Here is a 22,280-nt window from a genome sequence, read left to right as displayed (position 1 = left end):
GACTCCAACCCTAGGCTGGCAGCACTGATGAGGGCCAGGTTCTGCTCACGTTTGGGCTCTCGATGCCTGGCGGGGAGTGGGCACACAACAACCCTTGTTAAAGCAGCATTTTTCTTTTTTTTTTTTGCGGTACGCGGGCCTCTCACTGTTGCAGCCTCTCTCCCCTTGCGGAACATAGGCTCCGGACGCGCAGGCTCAGTGGCCATGGCTCACGGGCCCAGCCGCTCTGCGGCATGTGGGATCTTCCGGGACCGGGGCACGAACCCGTCCGTGTCCCCTGCATCGGCAGGCGGACTCTCAACCACTGCGTCACCAGGGAAGCAGTTTCCATCCAAACCTTCTGGCAGCTCTAGTCTCTCCAGAAAAACTCATGTCATAAAACACCCTGTGTCCCTTCTTCTTGCTCTCTGTTCTCCTAGGTACCTGGGACTTGAAATACCACCTGTGTGTTCATGACACACATTTCCAACCCAGTTCTGGCCCAGAACTTCAGCCCCATCGCCCACTGCCTCCCGGACAGCCCCAAGGGTACCTAATGAGCATCTCCAACTTAACGTGTCCAAAACAAACCTTGACTGCACTGCCTCTCCAGCCCTGCGCAGTAGTTAAATCCCAGCCCCCCACCTTCCAGATGTCATGGCCACATAATTAAAGTTCATCAGAGGTCTCTCTCTTTCCCTTGTCTAAGCTCTCAGAAAGTACACCCCCCTACTTCAAACCCTTCATGGTTTCCCACTGCTCTTTGAATAAAAAGCCAAACTAAGGACTTGCCTTGGTCCTGCTCACTATGTTCAGTCTGCTGGCCTTGAAAAGGTTCCTCCAATACACCAAACTTAATCCTGCCTCAGGGCCTTTTCACTCGCTGTCCCCTCTCCTAGAAAGCAGTCTCTCAGCTCATTACATGGCCACCTCCTAATCACCATTCAGGTCTCAGCTCTGATCATTCAGTCCCCCATTCACCCATCACATAGCTTTAAATTTTTTCTTAGCATTTATATTTGTATGAAACTCTCATTTCCTTTTTTTTTTTTTTTTGGTTAATTTTTTGAGGGATGACATATATATGGTGAAATCTTATGTTTACAGCTTGATGAACTTTCATACATTTGTAAACACCACCCAAATCAATATAGAACATTTCCAGCGCACCAGCAGGATTCTTCCTGCCCCTCCCTAGTCAGGACCCCCAAGGTGCCAAGCCGTCTTCTATCGCCATAGATTAGCTTCCTCTACTCTTGAACTTCAAATAAACGGAATCATATGACGTGAACGCCTGTGTCTGCCTTCTTCTGCTCAACATTCTGTGAGATTCATCCACATTGTTGCATGTAGCAGTGGCTCATTCTTTCCTATTGCTGAATAGTATTCAATCGTATGACTGTGCCACAATTTTCTATCCATTTATTTATGTCAGTTTGGGTTGTTTCCAGGTCTGAACTTTTATGAATATAGCTCCTGTGGGTATTCTTGTACCTGCCTTTGGTGAACATATATACACTAGGTTCTCTTGGTTATATATCTAAAGATAGGATTGCTAGGTCAGAGTACAGTGTTCAGACTCTCGATGCTGGCGAGCAGCTTTCCACAGTGTTTGTTCTCATTTACACTCACCAGCAGTGTGAGAGTTCCAGTTGCTCCACATCCTCACCAATACCTGGCACTGGCAGTCTTTTTTATTTCTAGCCGTTCTGACAGGTACGTAGTGGTGTCTCATCGTGGTTGTACTCCCATGACTAATAAAGTTGAACACCTTTTCCTATTTATTGACCACAGGAATATCCTCCTATGTGAAGGGTCTGCTCAGATTTTTTTGCTGATATATTAGGGTGGTTTATCACATTGAATTTATTTTTAGGATTTTTTCGGTGTGTGACCCAGATAAAAATTCTTTGTCAGATATATGATATGGTGCCTTTAAATGAAGTGTCCATTGGTTGTCTGTCTCTACTCTGTGACTAAGTCCCAGATAGCTGGGGCTGTGTTTAGTTCACCAATGTATTTCTAGAACCTAGCACATGATAGGAACTTAATACTGGAATTCAATCAGTTGGGATTTCTGGGATAGAATTAACATCGAGCATCTTCTCACTTGTTCACTCATTTGTTGGTGCTGGTTTGCTCTATCTCCCGTCCTCACCTTCCTGTGCCCTCAATGTAATGTAGAGTCAGACTCCCAGATCACACTCCTGAGAGAGTCTTGCCAGCTGACTCCGTGTTGGCACCTGCAATGGAGGCACTGGGGGGAGATGAAAGGCGGGAGAGAAGTGCCTCTCTTTCTGATTCAGATTTCTGACAATGTCTCTGGCAGCGGCAGCGGCACTGGCACTGGCCACACCAACTTCAGTAACGAGTAAGTGTGGCTTGCAAAATTACAGTCAAACTGAATTCACAGCTGTGTCAATTCTTCCAGGTGAAATGTATGGCACTGAATGGGAAGGAGTGAGACCTTGAGATCTGGAATGGGGGTATTTGGGCAGACTCAAACAAATCTGAGAATCTTCCACTCACAAATCCTCAGGCCTCCCTTGCAGCAGCAGCAGGCTCCTTAGAGAAATGGCTAATTCCAAATCTGGAAAAGTAAAAGTAAATGATGAACCTAGAATATCTCATGGCAAATTAAGAAAGTGCTCAAAGGACGATAGAGATGTGGCAAAAGGACACAAATGTCAACTTGGAGGGGCTCCAAATGGACAAATTGTGCACAACAGTATCCGATTATAACCTACAGTGTGTGCATGCATGCGTGTGTGTGTGTGTGTGTGTGTGTGTAAAGCTCTTCCTTATAGTAGAATGCTGACTAATAAATTACAGGAAAGCTTGACAACCACTAACAGTTCAAGCAAGAATCATAATGACTGCTAAAACTAGTGGATAAAAGTTTGATGAGAGCTGGATATTTACATAGTCTCCAAGTATCTCCCATAAAGAGAAAAATCATTACAGTGGACAAACCTGGCAGATACTATCTTTAAGTAATTAAAGTTAACATCACCAGTAATGGTTCAAACTGACATCATGTACCTCCTGATACGACGCATCAAGGACATAACATCACTTCTGTAGTATTCCTGCCCAATTGCATAATCTCAATTAAATCATGAGAAAAATACCAGACAAATGCAAACTGAGTGCATTCTACAAAGTAATTGTCCTTTAAAAATCTCAAGGTATGTAAGATAGAGGAACTGTTCCAGATTAGGGAAGACTCAAAGAAACATGACATCCAAATACAAAAAGCAATCATGATGGCATCCTGCACCTTTTTGTTTTTTCTTATAGAAGACATTAGTGGGACAATTGGTGAAATATGAATGAAGCCTGGATATTAACCAATAGCATCATATACTTTATTTCCTAACTTTAATAATTGTACTGTGGTTATGTAAATGTCCTTGTCTCAAGGAAACACGCCCTGAAATGTTTAGGGATAAGGGACATAATGTCTGCAATTTGCTTTCAAGTGATTCATAAAAAATAGTTACTGAGAGTCATTATTGTGAGTGTAGTTATAGACTAAAAAACAAAAAATGCAGGTGTGGTAAAATGTTAGCAATTGGAGAATCTGGATGAAAGATATGTGGGAGTTTTTTCTACTGTTCTTACAAGTTTTAAGTCTGAAATTATTCAAAATTTTTAAAATCCCCCTTCTCCCCAAAAAGAATCACTTATATCTCAGTGACTAATGAAATAATAGACCTAGGCAATGATCATCAATGAATGTTAAAACTGCTACATGAAAGATCAACAGCACTTGTATAATGGATGAATCAACCTGACAGCAACAGGACTGATGAGTTCTGACATAGTGAAAATGGGACAACCAGACAATGCTGCCTGTGATGCAACAGGACGCACAGCAAGTTAAGTATTCTTGGAGGGGGAGGGGAGAATCTGAATCCAATTAAGTTTCTAGACCTGACTATTCATTCACAGAAGATGAGGGGGAGAGTAACAAATTGACACTATAAGGACGCTCCTTGCTGAGTCCACATTATGGGATGTTCTGTGGGTAAATGATCTTGTTTTTTCAATTTTTTTTTTTTCGAGGGGAAACTGGTTAGACTAAAAGAGACTTAAACATAGCAACCAAATGCGATCCGTGAACCTCATTTTGATTCTGATTCAAACTTTTGTAAAAAGACATTTTTAAGATAATCTGAAAAAATCATACAGACTGGGTTTAGATACTAAGAAATTATTAATATTCTTAATGTGGTATTGACATGTTCTTTTTTTAAAGGTATCTTTGTTACCATGCACATTAAAATATTTACGAGTGACTCGATACCTAGGATTGGTTTTAAAATATTCTAAGGGAAAAAAGGTGAGATTAAAAACACAAAATTGGTAAAACAGTAGGAGTTTGTTACATTAGCTGCTGTGACTGAAAGTTGTGTCCCCCAAGATTTTTATGTTGGAAGCCCTAGTCCCAATGGGATGGTATTCAGAGGTGGAGCCTTGGGGAGGTGGTTAGGGTTAGATTAGGTCATGAGGGTGGGGTCCTCCTTGTAATGGGATAAAAAGACGATTTTTAAGAGAGAAAAAGATGGGATAGAAAGAGACCTGAGATCTCCTTCTCTGCCATGTGAGGACATAACAAGATGGCCATGTGCAAGCCAGGATGACTCTCACCAGACACTTGATCTGTCAGCACCTAGATCGTGGGACTTCCCAGCCCATACTAAAGACACTAGTCTACTTCAATGTATGCTGAAGTTTTTTCAATTAATAAGAAAAAGAACTGAACTCAGGCAAAAGCTAATTAAAGACGAAAGCTGCAGTAACCTCAGTACTGTTAAGGACTCAAACCCCTTGGGAATGAAGGTTTAAGTCACCCACCAGCTCAAGGGCTGGTGGAAGGCAAAAAGAACGTGAAATGGGAAATAAGGAAGTTGTACAAATATCACCCACAGCCTCATGACAAAGAACAGAAACAAAAACTGATGTATATTTTATTCCTTGCTGTATATATACATACACCAATTTTTCATATATATCTGTGTGTGTGTATATATATATATATATATAAAATAAAATTTAGTCGTTAAGATACTAATTATCCAGGTGAGACTGTAAGTGAATTGGAGATACTAGTATCACCTAGAAAAGGATATGATGGCTGACCATTAGCTAAGGTATTAGTGATTTCCCTAGTTACTGATCCTTCAGTAATCTTACCTTCCTACTCTTCCAACGCCAATTCTTTTTTCTCCCCTGCCCTCCGCCCGCATTTCTTTTGACTGAATATTTAGGACGGTTTCTGATTCATGATGGGACCCTGACCTGCTTAGGGCTTAACCTGACGTTGTCAAAAGAAGTCCGAAAATCCAAGTCAGTGACTCGTTCCCTTAACTCAGGCTCACCGTGCCTTACATTTTGACCTGGGTCTGGTTTAGTAAAACCATAACGGGTATTTGTCAAAGACTCACACTAAAACACAAGGGCTAAATCTGCAAACCCCAAGTGTCAGCAATATGCCGCAAAGATGCACACACAGATCACACTTGCACATATGCACTCAGGAGGTGAGAGCTGAAGGAAACCTCCCAGATCAGCTAGGCCAGTAGCTCCCCACTCAAGCTGCCCGTTTAGGATCACTTAGGGCACCTAAAAAATAATTTCCAGTGCTGGGCCCCACCCTAAATAAGAAACCATGGGACATGGGGCTCAGGGACTGATTTTTGTTTCAAGTTCATCATTTGATCTGGGCCAACCCCCTCATCTGACAGGCAAGGAAACAGACCCAGAGACAGGACAGGAAGGACAGGTTAATAACGAAGCTGGTACTAACATCCAGTCTCCTGGAACCCATGCCACATTGCCTCCCTGAGGGCTACTTCTTTACACTGATTTGCAGATGTCTAAGAGGGCGGCTGCCCGTTTTTAATACGTTCCATTGCACCTACACGTGAGCCCACAAACTCCCTTCTCTCTTGCAAAATGGCCTACAAATATTTATCAAGCCTGTATGTGCTGGGCATTGCACTATGCAATTACATTTTAAGTTACTGATCACAGCTACCTCACAGTTCCCATTTCACAGATGGGGAAATAAATACCTGCCTAAAGGAGATAGCAGGATCAACTTGCAAATCTGACAGCTTGACTCCAGTGCCCCCATCCACAAAACCACTCATAGGTTCATGCCACAGGGTACCTTTAAAAACACACACGCTCACACACACACCAAAAACCTAGATTCTGTATAGAATTGGGGGTTGCTAGACACAGCAAGGTTGAGCCCTTGGAAATCACTCGTTTTCCAGCTCTGCACAAGAATGGAACAGAGCCTGTGCCGAGCCCCCTCGTCAGGGTAACCACTAGGAATCCTTTCCCATGGTGGATGTGCACAGACTCAACCATTCCAAACTCTTCCAACTTCAAAGCAGGCTAAAGAGAATGACAGTGGTAGAGGCTGCTGCCAATGTAACATCCATTCCCTGTGTTTCTTAGAAACAGAATCCCAGTGGTATTTGGGGTGGCAAACCACTCAACTAAAACCCCCAAATTTCCAGCCCTTTATTTTTTTTGCGGCACACGGGCCTCTCACTGTTGTGGCCTCTCCCGTTGCGGAGCACAGGCTCCGGACGCGCAGGCTCAGCGGCCATGGCTCACGGGCCCAGCCGCTCTGTGGCATGTGGGATCTTCCCGGACCGAGGCACGAACCCGTGTCCCCTGCACCGGCAGGCGGACTCTCAACCACTGCGCCACCAGGGAAGCTCTCCAGCCTTTCTTGAACTAACTATAGTTACGTATCCACGTTCCAGTTTAAAAGACAAGATGTTTGGTAGAGCTCCCAAAAAAGCTCCTCAAGGAAGGCTGACTGAACAGGGAGGTGTGCTCCCTGAGCCTCACCCCAATCCTTCCTCCTGCCTGGAATACAGGCACGATGGTTGGTGCTCTAGCAGTCACCTTGGACCATGAGTGACCTTGAGAATGGAAGCCGCAACGAGGAGGGTAAAACAGAAAGAACCTGGGTCCCTGAGCCACACCAGCCTTGGACTGATGACCTCCAGATTTCACTTGAGAAATAAACTATCTTGTTTAAGTCACTGTTACTTTGTATCTTATTATATGCAGCCAAACCTAACAATGACCCACTGACCCTCAAGGACTACTTCTCATGCTAAAGGAGGCATTCAAAGGAGAAAACTGGCTACCAAGGGAAAATAATCCCCCACTCCTAGATTTGGGGGGACAAGTAAACAATCTTTAAGAAATGATGCCTCTGCTTAAGACCAGCTGGACTGAACTGAGTGTTGAAGCTAGAGTGAGTTCCATCCCCATGATGTCATCACCTCGCCAGCAACGAAAGGGGAGGCAACTGCAGCTTTTAGGCTGCAGGGCAGTTGCTGCAATTAGGGAAGAGCCCAGTTCTCTTCTCCTGCTTCCCAACATCTATGTGCTGTTTCTCCCATACACTGAACCATAGCAGTGTTTGTTACTTTAGCTGCAAAACATTCCCACTGACGAATCCCTGGAGGGAAACTCTTCTCTCAGGGGCTCCAGGTGCCCTTCCAGAACCAACACTACCAAAAGCTATGCGGGTCCGTCATACTCAGGGCATCTGACAATGTCTGTAAAATGATCACACATCCGGCTGCCTCAAGCTTCCCAGGCTCTCCACGGTCCCAGCAAGCACTGTGGCTTCATCAGGAATTGCCTGTGCTCACAGCCATCCTCTAGAGCGAGGCTTTTTTCTTTTTGTTCCCAAATAACCCATTAACTATGAGGCCAACTTCCATTTGGAACGTGCCCTCAGCGGCACCTCACTCTATTTAGAGCGTGCGTGCCTGCTGCTCTTTTAATGAAGCTCCACCTGCCTGCTGCTCTTTTAATGAAGCTCCACCTCCCACACTGGAAGCACAGGAGAGAACTAGGTTCATTTCACATCAGAATCATACACAGACTTTTTCATTAATAATATGGAGAGGACATTTTGTATAAAACAAACTTCAATTTCTTCACCTGATCAATTTAAAATAGGGTGTAGAAAATGGCACACACACTATTTATGTGTATATATTTGTATATATGTATTATTTAAAATAAAGCCTGAAGTACCATTATCCTGAAATTAAAAAGGAAAAAATAACCCCTCAATTTAGAGCCAACGAAGAACTGAAGTTCCTTGATATATATGCATAAGCTAATTTTAAGCAGCTACTTCCCCAAAACAGCAACAACAGTACCTCTCATCCCACATGCTCTTCTATAAAGTGACCTTACCACTCATTCCATCAAGGGAGATGTTGGAGGTGACCATGTTCCCCAACCCCCTGAATCTGAAAGAGCTTGTGACTACTTTCACACAGTGTCACAGGAGTGACACTATGTGACTCGAGAGTCCAGGTCAGAAGAGGTGATGCAGCCTCTGCCCGGTTCTCTGGGGGAAGCCAACTGCCAAAGAAGTCCACCTACCCTGAAGCTGCCATGCTGGAGAGGGCACAAGTAGTTCCTCCAGCCACCAGCCCAGGTGAGCTCTGCGGCAATAGCCAGCGTCAACTGCCATTCACACGAGTGAGCCCTCGCGCCCCCCAACCTATCAAACCTTCCCAAGATCGCAGCCCCAGCTGACCTCCGACCATAACCAGAGGAGACACCATGGAAGAACCGCCCAGCTGAGCCCTCCCCCCAGAGTCCTGACTCATAAAATTACCAATAAAATGCAAGGGTTGCTGTAAGCCAGTTTGCGGGTAATTTGTTATGTAGCAGCAGTAACCAGAACACCGACTACCTTGGGGAAAGTATCCATAATCAACTACCTTGTCTGGGTATGTTTTTTAAATCTCTGACTTAAAACAACTGGAAGCAAACAGTGTACAAAACAAATACTTTAAAACTCAGGAAGAGTTTAGATAACCTGCAAGTAAGTCCACAGAAAGCGGTGAGAAGAGGCTGCTCGCAGTGAGAGTGAGCAAATGAGGATGTGAAAACGGGTAGAACGGAGACAGAGACAAACATCCTTAGGGAACAGTGGTTGCCTTCCACCATGTGGGAAATTCCTCAGGTAGAAGCAATGCTCCTGGTTAAGCTAATGGAATGTTCCATGGCTAAAACGACGTTGCTCCCTGAAGTCTGCCTACCCCTCCCCCAAATGTTGTGTTTTATTTTTAAATTTCCCCTGAACAAGCATACAATAGAATCTAGCTTGGAAGGTGTGGGCAGGCTCTGGAGGGGGCACCTTCAGGGGTGTGTGTCTGTGTTGTGAGGACAGGAGACGATCTGCAGGTCAGCAGAAAGGGGCAGAGGAGGAAAGACATTTAATCAACTTACCCACGTTTACCTTGACCTCTACATTCTCAAATACAGAACCAAGTCAGCATTCCATAGCCTGCCAGAGAAAGCCACAGCTGCGTCCATGTCTTGGGTGCTCACTTGTCTGGAGCTTTTCCATGGTGCCAAGAAGATGGTTTGGTGGAAAACTCAGCCTTGACAAGGGTGAGTACAAGAAGTGTACTCAGATAAAGTACCACCAGGTTTTATTTAAGTTCCTTTTTATTTTCCTCCACACTGGCAAAAGTTCCGAGGGAGCTTAAAGTTTTGTAAACATTTTAACTATCCCTCTCCCCACCCCCCGCTTTTGAATTTACAAAGCAAAGGAGAGCAGGAGCCCCAATTTTTAATGGTTCCCCATCTCCTCATGCTATTTGATCCAAAAACTATGTACAAGTCTGTAGCAGTCTCTGTATAGTTATTGTACATGTTTAAGAGGGAGGGAGGCAAAAAGGGACAAGGAGAATGGGGATCCAAAAGAATAAAAACAGAAACCCAAATATAATCATCCAAAACCAAACTGCTCTCAGAGCAACTCCAGCCTTCTTCGGGCAATGATGACAGAAAGAAAAGGCGCTCTACCAGGAGCCACCCGAACCACAGCACTTCTTGCACAGGGGCGGACGGTCCAAAGGCTCCAGACCAAAGTGTGATTGGCAATTCCAGGTGATGTTCTGTGGGGGGTTGGCAGAGGCAGGAAGAGTATTGTTTATAAATAGGGCTTGAATACATTTATATCTGAAGTGAAGGGGTATTACGAGGCCACAACCAGAACCAGGCTTCTCTCTCCTGTTCTCTCCCATCCCCTCCATCCCACTGCAATCTCCTGTATAGTGGTTTCCATGGATGAAGGTCTTAAAAGATGGTCAGGTTTTGTATGTTCTTTTTTCAGAAAAGGCAAGCAACTTGCCATTCCAGAATCTTTAAACAAAACCTTTCGGGGCCACAGCAAGACACACACGCAATGCTCTGAGGAAGCAGATGAAATTCCGGGCTTTTATCAGAAGCAGAAGTTTATCCCTATCCAAAATGAAATTACACATATTCATACATATGGTAAAGATCCTAACTGCCTCTTAAACGAGACAAATTTTCAGCAGAAAGGCCCAAAACAAACTGGTCCTAGTCCTCTGAAGTAAAAATATTTATGGGAAAAAATCCGTTTTTGTAAGAAAGAAAAATTAAAAATAAGTCCCTCTCCCAGGCCACAGGGCTTCCTTTGTCCAATCAGGTTGGAGTATGCCAGGGGAGAAGTCAGCTTGCTTGGAAGTCACTATCTAATGAAGAAAAAACAAGAATCCTTTCTCTGAAAGGATGCTCAGAAAGAAGAGGCGAGGGGTGTGCAACATCAAACCAATCAATCTAAACTCCATCCCACTCAGGGCCTCTTTGATGCAATCCCAGAGTTAGCAGCGGCAATGCAACCTTCAGACTGGAAGAGCTCTCACTGTCTCTGTCGGACACTCAAATCACAGTCCATGGGCGTTTTTGTTGCTGGCCAATGTCTGTTACCATTAACTCTCTTCATGATTGCACCAGTCAGACCCCATGCCCATTTTTTTTTGGGGGGGGGGGGAGAAGGAGAAGAAAAACAAAATAGAAGGAAAAAAGTGACAAGAGAAAGTAAATTGCTATTGGCAGATCCCAACACACTTTCTGGGAGACAGTAGGTGAAATCACGGCACAGTAAACACGTCTGCCCAAAATCAGCCTTGTTGGGGAGTAATCCCAACTGCCACCCCCAAGACACAGGGTCTGGTCCACTTATCTACAGTCTGAGATGCTCACCAACAAAAATGGTTTAAAGAATCTTGGACACAAAGGGCTGGAAGAAAAAGCCTGAGATGATCGGTTCTGTGATTTGTTGCAGTGATAAAGAGTATATGGTGAGTAAGTGTCGTGTCCAAAGGTGCAGAATCCATGGTCAGCAGAGAAAAGAGGGAAGGCCAGTCCGCTCTGGCAGGTGCTCAGTAGTCATCCAAAGTCTCGATTTCACCCATATTGAGTCGCTCCGATGAAGCATTGACTGAAAACCCTGCAGGGAAAAATTGGCAACGAGTGACTGACCACACCCAGACAACCATGCGGCTCAAATTCTAGGCAGGCAGCTGGAATTTTAGTCTCCTGTTTTTGAGCACACAAATAGGGATACTAAAAGGAGGTAGAAGAAAGGATAAAAGTCAATGTCATGTTTTTTTTGCCCTTCCAATTAGACATTCTATTTTTATATGTTTTATCTTAAGGTTCTGATATAATTTAATTAGGGAGGAAACACACACACACACACACACACACACACACACACACACATAAACCCAGCACCACTGCTTAAAAAGAACTGCAAACCACTGCCTTAGAGAGTCCCGAGTAGAGCCTGGGTTGTAAGTGTGTTTTAAGGGCCAGGCTGGCTAGGGGGGAAGTTCATTCAGAAGGTGTACCTTAAAAGAATGGGGCAGGGGGAGGACAGGAGTAACACACTAAGTACTTTGTAACCACTCGACCAAATGACTGTGAAATGTGAGTGGGAGTAACACTATTGGGTTGGCCAAAAATTTCGTTCGGGTTTTTCCATAAGATGTTATAGAAAAACCCAAATGAACTTTTTGGCCAACCCAATACTTCAGCCCCATTCGCTATCGGGAATACTTTGGGTCCAAAACTTTGTCAAAGTTCTGGTCAAGAGATTTTGCCTTCAGTGGTAGGAGGCTCCAGGGAAGACCCACTACAAGATCCTTAGAGCCCTCAGATGTTCTTCCTATCACAGAGCAGACGGCACAAAATCATTAAACTACTTTATTCGACTCAATCTACTCTAAGTAGACCAGCAAAGGCAAGGATTTCATTTAGCAATATTAACTGACTGAAATGCAATCTGGTTTAGAAAAAGCAGTACTAGCACAGCCACTGAAGGCAACAGGCAGCACTTACAAACACTACTGAGGTTTGGAAACCTAATGCCATCAGCCACATGTAATTTTTCAATGAACTCCATGATCAGAGATTGATAAAAAGTACTATTAACAGGGCCTCTTTGAAATGAGTGATTCTCAGAAAGCTTTCAGTTCATCCACCCTAAATGAAATCCCAAACTGTTTCAGCTGCTATTTGAATATCAAAAAGTAAACAGGCGATGCTCTCCAGTCTAAAGGCGGTTCTGTTAATATTGAGTTTTCTGCCCCCTCCTTTTTGTTCTTTAATGTTCAAATTTTCAAATACACATTTTAAATGTACCAATAATAAACAAAAAAATGCCTTACATAATAAAAATAGCTTAATTACATTACATTCTTGATTCCAAAATATCATGACTTGAAAAAATAAACACGCCTATTTATTAACCAAGGAAGCTGTGGTACAAGCTGCTTACAAGGCCTCCTACTGGGAGAGGCTAGGATTCCAAATCGCAACCTGAGTTCTACCCCTCAACTGTGTTCCTATAACCTGCAAGATTTTTTTCCCTTGAAAATAATGAAAGGCTTAGTGTTCATATTTGAAAATAACAGTTAATTAGGTAAGTGTAAAAACCTAAAGACCAAATTGTTTATGAAATGAACTATTACTCTATTCCGAAGCAGGTTGTTCTCTGGCTTCACATGTGTCTCAAGAACAAATGAAATGTGATAAGAACAATAATGAGCCACATGAAATAAAAGTGGGAATGTAACAAAAACACAAACTAAACAATTTTAGTCATACAAAGACAGGAAGGGAAAAGAAGCCTGGGGCCAAACACAGTTAAGTATTCGCTGCTATAATATGACTATTACCGATTACCGGGCTGGGCTTTTAGCAGACATGGTCTCATTTACCTGTCCAAAAAACCAGTAAAGAGGGCACGTCTCCTCCCCACTGGACAGAAGGGGGAGCTCTGGGATATAATGAGACCCCATGCAATACAAATGAGGATGTAAGCCCAATATGCCCAGCTCTAAAGACTATATTAGGTTCAGAACAACAGACTCCCACTCACACAATTTCTTTAAGGTTTGGGAGACTGTTTCTATAAGGAAAGTATGACTGGTGGAAAAATGGTATTGTGTGTGTGTATTTCTCATATCCAAGTACAGGATGCTGGTTCACAATGGCACTTGGTAGCTCTAAAAACTAGAAGAAAACACAAGAGTACAATGGAGGACATGATCATTAAAATGAAGCTGGAATCTCTCTGAAGGTTTGTTTTAGAAGCAAAATTCTCTTTTGATCAATGACCACTTTCTCAATGGATACTTTGGGGTCAAATTTGAAGCTGTTTTCCCATTATGTGCATGGGGAACTTGTGACTGATGGATATTTGTTAATTTTTCTTAATCTATAAGTCAATAAAGCATATATCAATTAAAAACAATAATAAATGGATATGAGTAGGTAAGGGGCAGAAATTATCAGAGGAATTTCCAGAGGAAAGTTTAGTTGAGCAGAAATTCTCATTAAATGGTGCAAGCAAGAGTCCACCCAAGTGAGCTTCTTCAGTATTTTGTTGAACAATTTTACTTCCCTTATATTTAATTATTTTTTCTTCCCTTTCAAGATACATATTCCTTAAAACTCTATTCCTAGAATGACCTATGTCTCATTCCCTTGAAGGGGGATTTTAAGTCCCTTTCTTTCTTATGTCTATAATAGGAGATGGGGTCAGATCAGATATTTAATCCAAAAACCTTTACCTCATTTTCAGAGGAACCTTTTCCCTGAGAACCTTTTCCCCCCTCCCCCCACCAAGTACCACAGCTAAATAGCGGGGGATTCTTAGCTAGAACTCACAACCAGAACTGAAGGAACACTCTTAAATCTACATTCACCTATCTCTGTCAAAACTGGATAAAATTTTGGACTGCTCCATCCATCCTTAACATAAACTTCCAAGACATGCAGAAAAAAACAAAATTTCGCCAGACCTCTAGGTTTCCAAAGCCAGCTTGCAGAGCACCGGTTCCCGAGGGCAATCCTCAAAGCTGGGTTTCTGTTACTGATATTTTGATTTCTCCAGCGCAGGAAACCTCTGAAGTATGGATACTACCAAGGGCAGAGCAATCTACCTCTTGCTGTGCTATCAGCTCTTTCATCTCTGTATCATGCCTCCTAGTCACTTCACATTCAATCTACCCAACACTTAAACACTGCATCATTCCGAATCCCTGTAAGCCTGCCCCACTTTCCAGGGCTCATCATTTTAGCAAAAGGGCAACTCTTTTCATCCGGCTGCCCAAACCTTTCCATTCTCCTTGTCCATCCCCTAAATTTCTAAAATCCATCTAACTCTCCTCTCCATCTCCACTGCCAAAACCCTATTCCAGGCCACCAGTACCTTTCATCTGGTCTATACTGCAGCCTCCTAACTTTTCTGCCTGATTTCCCAATCTGCCACCTTGGCCAATATAACCATTCTATTCCAGACAACACAGTTTTATAATAGCCTATTCTACATTCATAAATAGAGAATGATATTAATTTCATCATTGCCTGTGAGGTTGTTAGGCCAACTTAAGAAACACAGGTGGCCCATCAGCTTTGCCTATGCTGTTTACTATTCCAGACACACCATTCCCTATCCTTCCTGTCTTTCAAAGCCCCAATTCAGGTGTCACCTTTTCCCCAAGGCTGGCTGCTCTGTATGAAGACACTGGTCCTCAATGTTAGATAAGAGTAGCCATGGGTAACACAGAAGAGTGAAAACAGGACTGCTCTGAAACCCCAGCTGCACTGCTAAATGCTGTGTGACTCTGGGAAATGTCTTAAATCCTCTAGGCCTTGGTTTACTCATTGGTAAAGCTGGAACATCACCTCATAATGCAGGACAATTATGAGAATTATATTATACACACAGTGAATGTCAACAAATACTGGTTCTTTTCTGTGAACATCTGACAGGATTTATGGTCTGCTTCCACAGAAATCAGCATTTTAAATTACTTTTTCTGTTGTCCATTAGTATTATTTTCCAACTAAACTGTAAGTTTTTTTTAAAGAAATTCATATTAGATATGAAAAAAGACTTTAAAACTGAAGGCACCGCATAATGTATTACTTTTCTTACTCCCTGTGGCACATGAGGCATAGCTCCTGCACTGAGATGCCCAGTAAATACTACTAACTTTGAACTGGTCAAAAACATTTATTTTTTATAAGAAGTATTTCCCTTCATGAAAAACATTCCACCATGGGACTCACATATAATCTCCCACCAACACCCAGCTAAGACATTAGGCCTGTGCTCACCTAATAAACTGGGATCTGCTCGGACCATCTTCTGCTTTTTCTTCTTCTTGCCACTTTGTACAGCTTCAAAATTAGACTGTTGGTTGTTGCTTTGATTGGTCTGAAATACTGAATGGAGTGCACTGTGGTTCATCCCCCACACAGAGTCCTGTAAAACGAGATAGCACAACTGAGGTTACATGGTGGATACAGGCTTGGCCCACTCCAAGGAAATGGTTGACCTGGGTCTCACCTTACCAAGGATGAGTTTAAAAACAGAAAGCCTACCGTGGATTCTGGTAATAGCGAAACTAAGAACAGTCCACTGAGGCATGCTTTCCCTTCCTTTAGATTCAGACATCCCACTTGAGCTCTGTCTCCACAAGGCCCGTCCTGGGAATTCCAGGTGTCCACACTGCTGTGGCAGCACAGCGGTCAAAACCTCTCCAGATATACATGGACTCTGTATCATCCACTAGGACTGGCTCTTTGGCAATCCACACCTCTCACCTACTCAAAGCGGAAGGTTCCTTTGCTCTCCGGGGCCCATCAACAATGTGTGAAATGTCTGACAGGTTATAGTACTGTCAGTACTGGGTACCAGTGGATCCTGAGCAGCAGAGAGCTAACATTTGTAAGTTTTAACTATTTAAAACCAAATTTATGGTCTATGCCAAGTTGGAATTTGCAATTTGACAGAGGCACTTATATGAACCAAGAACAATGGGGCTGATACGCCTAACAGAGAATGAATGGCTATATTTGCTAATTGGGAAATTCACAAAGGTCTCTGGACACTGAATTTGAAAATATCAAGTCCACCATGTTTTAAAAGGTTCCGGTCACGTGATGTACAAAAATGGGAACATTGTTCTAATTTTCACTTCTCTGGCTGCTCAACATTTCAAGACACGAACACTCACAAGGGCACTGCACTCCCTCTGCTGCCTCATACCTGCTGCTGCGGCGGCGGCTGTTGCTGCTGCGGCTGCCGCTGGCTGGCTTTCTGTTTGGCGCGGCGCTCGAGGAACTGCTTGGCAAACTCCTTGGCCTCAGAGGTATCTCCTAAATAGGCCCTAATGTAATCATGGACCTCATAAGGAGATTCTACTTCTTTCAGGAAAGAAACAAATGTGGGAACTGTAACATGAGAGGAAACAAGACATAAAGAGTAACAATGAAATATCACACAGAAGAGATCAGTTTCAGTTTTTAATATATTTTAACACCCAATACAGACATTAATGATGGAGACTTGAAAGGCATGTAGCTATTCTGTTAAATATTCTTCAGTCTCCTCTGGAGTAGCAGTGGGGGGGACCCACTATCACTGCAATGCCCCAAATCATGTGAAATAGCACAGAGACAAAGTACCATGCATGTTTAGTTTCACTAAACGTTATTTTGGTAGAAACTAAAAGTCATGTTGATCGAAACAACTGTTTGTCTAAGGCTAAAGTCATTTGGGGATTCATTTCTTTTTTCCTTAAATTCAATCAGTATTTATTAAGTGTGATAATGTGGGCAGGCACCACAACAGATACTGAAGATATAGGCATAGCCTCCTTTCACTTCACTGAGATATCCTAAGTTTACAAGAAAAACGGAACACGAAGCAGTGTGGTGCAGGAGAAAAGCACAAGTATCAGAGTTAGACAGACATGGGTTTAAAACCTGATTCTGAAATTTGCTGACTGTGTGACCTTGATGAGTTACTTAACCATTCTGAGCCTCCGTTTCCTAATTTATAAAATGGGGATAACATCACCTACACTGTAAACGTATGTCATAAAATTACTGCAAAAATTGGATACCTAGGATAACACATGTTAACCCCTAGAAAGTGCCTAGTACATGGCAGGTGCTTAATGGATGGTAGCCACTGCTATTTTTCACTACTCTTTTCTCTGGCTCGAGCGGACCATTAGCTATTGTTACAATGCTACAAAGGAACCCTTCAATTCCTTTACTGCTCTGTTTTTAAAAGATTCTTGGTTTTAGAAAAGACATCAGAGGTGGACTAGTTCAACAAAGCCCATGAGTTATGGGAATCCCTTCCACACCAAGCTGGAGGGTAAGGGAAAGACTCACTTCCATGTAAGGCTGATAATTCTTCTTTGTGAACAACTAACAATTAGCAAGTTTTTCTTCAAATTGAGCTGAAATCTTTTCACTTGCATACATTATGGGTCTTAGCTTTATCCTACACAAAATAAGTCTACTTGCTCTGTCACATGATTCCCACCCCTGCCCCCAAAGGCAGGAAGGGAAAAACCTCACATCACCTCAGACTTCTCTTGCCCAGGCTGACCTCTGTCCCCACTATAACAGTTACTCTCCTTTGTCCATCTGGCAATGCCCCCCATAAAATGAGAAGTATGGAACTATGACCTCTTCTGCTCTGTACATCATAAGACAGCCTAAGATAGCATCTACTTTTTGGTAACCACTGATAACCTATTTCAGCATAGTATTATAGAACTTTTCTATAATACTATTAAAGAGTCAAGTTCCTATGGTAGGTGCAGGACTTGACCTCCATCAGATTTCACCTCCTGAGTGCTGGCCCATCATCATTCCAATTTTCTAACTCTTTGTGGGTCCTGCTCTGCCATTCCACATGCTGGGTTTCCCTCCCCAATTCTTACCATCCAAGTTATTTGCCGTATTAAGGGCATGAAGCATCTGTTCACACCACTGGGTAAATCCATCTTGGGCTTTATTTACTCCCTGAAAGAGCTTCAGCAATTTTTCTTCTTCTTCTACTTTCTTATTCTGCCGGTTAGACACACCTACAGATTTACTAAAGCAAAACAATAGGGCGATATTATATTCCCAGAAACTGTTACTATATGATTATACTCTAACACCATAAATAGACAATGTCTTGGCAACACTGGATGGCTGTCCAGCAATCCAATTCTTGGCTCCAAAAATGAAAACAAACAAACAACAACAACAAACCCGAAACAAAAAAACTGAAATACTGGGGGTGGGGTGGGGAGGGGTTACTCAATACCCCTTAAAATCTAGCCTCAGTTAATACATTCTAGTTTGTGAATACAGGGCTTCTTTTCAGAGAAATTATTAAATGCTCCCCTATGTGTCCTTCAGTAAGACTTTAAATTTTGCTAAGCCTCAGTTTCCTCATCTGTAAAATGGTACTAATACTTCTTTGGGTTATCAAAAGGAATAATGATACTATATGCAAAGGCCTAGAGCACAGTGCCTGGCAAAAATGCTCAATAAACTGACATTTAGTGTCCTATTCGTAACACATTAAGCCCTCAATCAAGAAGAAATATTCTGACAACACTACCATTTATTAAGTAGTTACTATGTGCCAGGCACTTTACTAACTACTTCACATGTATTCATTTAACCTTTAGAACCACACCCATGAAGTTATTATCTTCATTTTACAGATGAGGGAACTGAGGCTCAAAGAGGTTCCCTCTTGCCCAAGGTCACACAGCTAATAAGTAGTAGTGCTGGGATTTGAGTTGGTGTATTTAACATTAAAACCCATGTTCGTTCAATAAAACTGTATACTAAGGAAAGAAAGATGAATGTAAAATGTAACTAATTTATCATAAAAATAAAATGGCTTTAGTGTTTATAATACTCATAGTATAAGTAACTTAAAAATATAAATTTAGAGAAAAACGCTAAAATCTAGAGAATACCTTGGTGAAATATTCCACAGCAATAACAAAAATATTAAGTGGTTACCATGTGACAGGCAATGGACTAAGTGTCCAGCAACCAAAGGAGCTCCTAGTATAATACAGATGTGTTTCCACAGGGAAGAAAAGCAATCATCAAACTATGACCTCATGTGGTAGGATATAGGTGAAAATAAGTAAAAACTAAATAACTACCTTTCTCTGGCCACCCCATATCCTACTCCTCACACGCCGCTTCCCCCAACCCACCAAAGAGCATAGGTTGATCATTTTGAGCCCTACCTGAGACTGGCGTTGTTTTTATTTTTGTTTGTTGAATTCCTGGGTCCCACCTCTTTCACTGCATCATCCCAGAATCCCATGTTGGAATTTTTAGTGTCAGCATTACTCCAGATACTACTGACTAGGTCAGATGCCCACTGGTTAGGGGGACCAGCATTTATAGAGCCCCAGACAGAATTCCCAAGGCTGGTGTGCAGGTTGGAATGCTGTTAAAGAAAAGGAGACAAATAATTACAGTTAACAATATTAAAAAGATAAAAAGGGAGTCCACAAAAGTTAGGAAAGATAACTTAACTTATAACACCAGCCCATACAGTGACTGCTTAGGAAAATGAACCCACCGGATTATTCCGGGCTCTGCTGGGTTGCTGGTGCTGCTGCTGCTGCTGCTGCTTCTGCATTTGCCTGGCTTCTTCCTGTTGTATCTCCAGAAGGGACTTTGCAGTACCTGCGGGCTTGCTGACATTCCCCCACCCTGAGAGTTTCTGCTGTTGCTGCTGTTGCTGCTGCTGGAGAGCTTTCATCAATTCCCTCTGCTGGCGCCTCTGCTGCAGGCACAGAAACAGAAGGCAACTCAGGATTCCGTTGTTTAAAAAAATAGTTACAAATGTCCAGTATACTAAATGGAATGTAAATACATAGCAGCTACATGAAATTAAACACCATGACAGAGTTAACTCCTCTACTGCAAATAAAGACGTAAACTGCCAGAAGTACTAACAGGAGAATAAAAAGAAATTAAGAATTACTTCTTAAAAATTAAGTAGGGCTTTTGGTTAAGCATAAAAATGAAATATATGTTTACTTCCAAAGCCCTACCAAAATGACAGAAAAAATTTTTTTTCTAAAGCATAAACCTTAAGGACGAAGAGAATAAAATAGACTTTAAAAGCTGGAAAGCAGGCAGATAAAGACAGCCAATATAACAGACCCAGTAAGTTGAAACCTAAGTAAAGGAAGCTCAGAAACAGGCCAATTCACAGAGAAAGCTAAGGAATTAGAGGTAGAGGTATCTCACATAGAAGAAGACAGGCTGAAGGTCTGTAAAAAGCAGCACGGAGACCCTGACTACCTCCCCAACCCAAAGCAGTTAACAGCTATCCCTCTCTCCCAAGAAGAAAATTAAAACTTTCCTTTTTAAAGAGGCTGAACCAGATTAGCGGATTAGTCTATAGGAAAGCTGACCCAGGACAAGAGAATACACCTACAGATACCAACAGATGGTGGGACTCCAACAGAACAGACCATTACAGAGACCATTATGGAAAAGCCCAGCAAGGTGCTGTATATACCAGAACCTCCAAACAGCTTTTCTGTGCCTTATTCCTAAATATGAATGAATAGCCCAGGATCAACAAACACTTGACAGAGCTTCTAAGATGAAAGCCAAAGACCAATTCAAACAAAATTCTGTGGAAACAGAAACAAGACAAGGGAAAATAGGAGCTAGCTTTTTAAAATGCTATCAGTAAGTAATATTTTTAGAGGTAAGGTAGTGCAGTCAGTAAAACAAGAATAAGAGGCTATAAAAAGAAACACTTAGAGTAACAACATATGGACTCAGAACTTCAAAATAAGAGAACATACATTAGAAGTTCAATAGAAGGACTGAAAGACAGGACTGAAGAAATACCCCATCAGAAAAGATAAGAGGTGGAAAGCAGGAGAGAAAACCAAAATCAGTCCAGGAGGGCAACATGCAGATGACAAGAATTTGAGAAAAACAGAGCACCTGTGCAGCAAGCTAAGCGCGTTCAGATCTGAACAGATTACAGGGTCCTGGAAAGGACACCTCCAGGGAAAGAATGAAATAGAACTGTCATAGGTTTTCCCTATGCGAGAAATATGTATGGAGTGGCATTTTATACCTTTTGAAGAGTGTAGGAAGACTTAACAGTTCAAAGAAAATTAATCAAATAAAAACACAAGGCAATAATTAACTTCTAAATGACAAAAAAAATATGAACAAGAAAAGACCTGTGATTTCAACTCTGATGACCACTATTATTATTTTTAAGCAGAGACCAAAATTACTGGAACAATTTCTAGCCTTGAAGGGGGAAGATATACTCTGCTCTGCATTCAGCTGTTAAACTTTTAGAAAAGAGAGATGATTTCAGAGAAAGTTCAGTCAATTTTTTTTCTTTTAAGAGGGTGGGAAATAAGGTAATTTTTTAAGGTGAAGCAACATTTTAACCTACTGGATGACATCATGCACACTACATGGTAAACTTGTACAGACAATTCCCGGGGCCTTTAGTGAACCACACCACCGAGACCAGAATGACAGCTTGCATTCGTGAACAACTTGACTGCTCTGCCTCAAATTATATCCACATAAATCACTTTCTTCAAGACTCTGCTACCTCATGCCACCTTTTCAGAGAGGCCTTCCCAGATAGCACTACCTAAAACTAGACAATCACTACTACCACCAATACTATCCCCAACTCCCAACCCTCTCTCTATGCCTCTCCTCACTTTATTGTTCTTTCTGACACATATTGCCCTCTAGAACTCCATGTTTTACTTAATTTTTATTGTCCATGTCCCCTCAACCAAAGGCAAGCTTTATGAAGGCAGAGAATTTTGTCTGTTTTAGACTCAGCTATATCCCCAGACTAAAACTGTAACTGAGTAGCAACTATGTAATGGACAGATGGATGGATGGGTGGGTGAATATGGCACCTAATGGCATGCTGAGCCAAACCATTTTCCTTATTTTCTCTCTTCTATCAAAAACTGTGTTCTGCTGCCCCCTCCTCAGCCCCTTTCACTCTTTTGTATCCTTCCTATCCTAATGAGGAACTGTAGGATATAGACTTACAGGCAGAGAGGCGT

General features: G+C 42.3%; 1 protein-coding gene across 2 annotated transcripts in view; it reads right to left on the bottom strand.

The window, feature by feature from the left end:
- Window positions 1–11,243: 11,243 nt before the first annotated feature.
- GIGYF2 (GRB10 interacting GYF protein 2) overlaps window positions 11,244–22,280 on the bottom strand; it is a 99,936-nt gene continuing 88,899 nt past the window's right edge. For both annotated transcript variants that reach the window (XM_065881093.1, XM_065881094.1), the window contains exons 22-27: window positions 19,781–19,987; window positions 19,440–19,645; window positions 18,120–18,274; window positions 16,427–16,611; window positions 15,493–15,640; window positions 11,244–11,311 (exon numbers count right to left, since the gene is read on the bottom strand). In XM_065881093.1, coding sequence (XP_065737165.1) covers window positions 11,244–11,311; window positions 15,493–15,640; window positions 16,427–16,611; window positions 18,120–18,274; window positions 19,440–19,645; window positions 19,781–19,987 — 969 coding nt within the window. The remainder of the gene's footprint in view (window positions 11,312–15,492; window positions 15,641–16,426; window positions 16,612–18,119; window positions 18,275–19,439; window positions 19,646–19,780; window positions 19,988–22,280) is intronic.

The sequence above is a fragment of the Phocoena phocoena genome, chromosome 7, assembly GCF_963924675.1.
Source record: "Phocoena phocoena chromosome 7, mPhoPho1.1, whole genome shotgun sequence".
Taxonomy (NCBI): Eukaryota; Metazoa; Chordata; class Mammalia; order Artiodactyla; family Phocoenidae; genus Phocoena; species Phocoena phocoena.
Note: the sequence above shows the minus strand (reverse complement) of the source record. Positions and strands in the feature narration are given on the sequence as shown.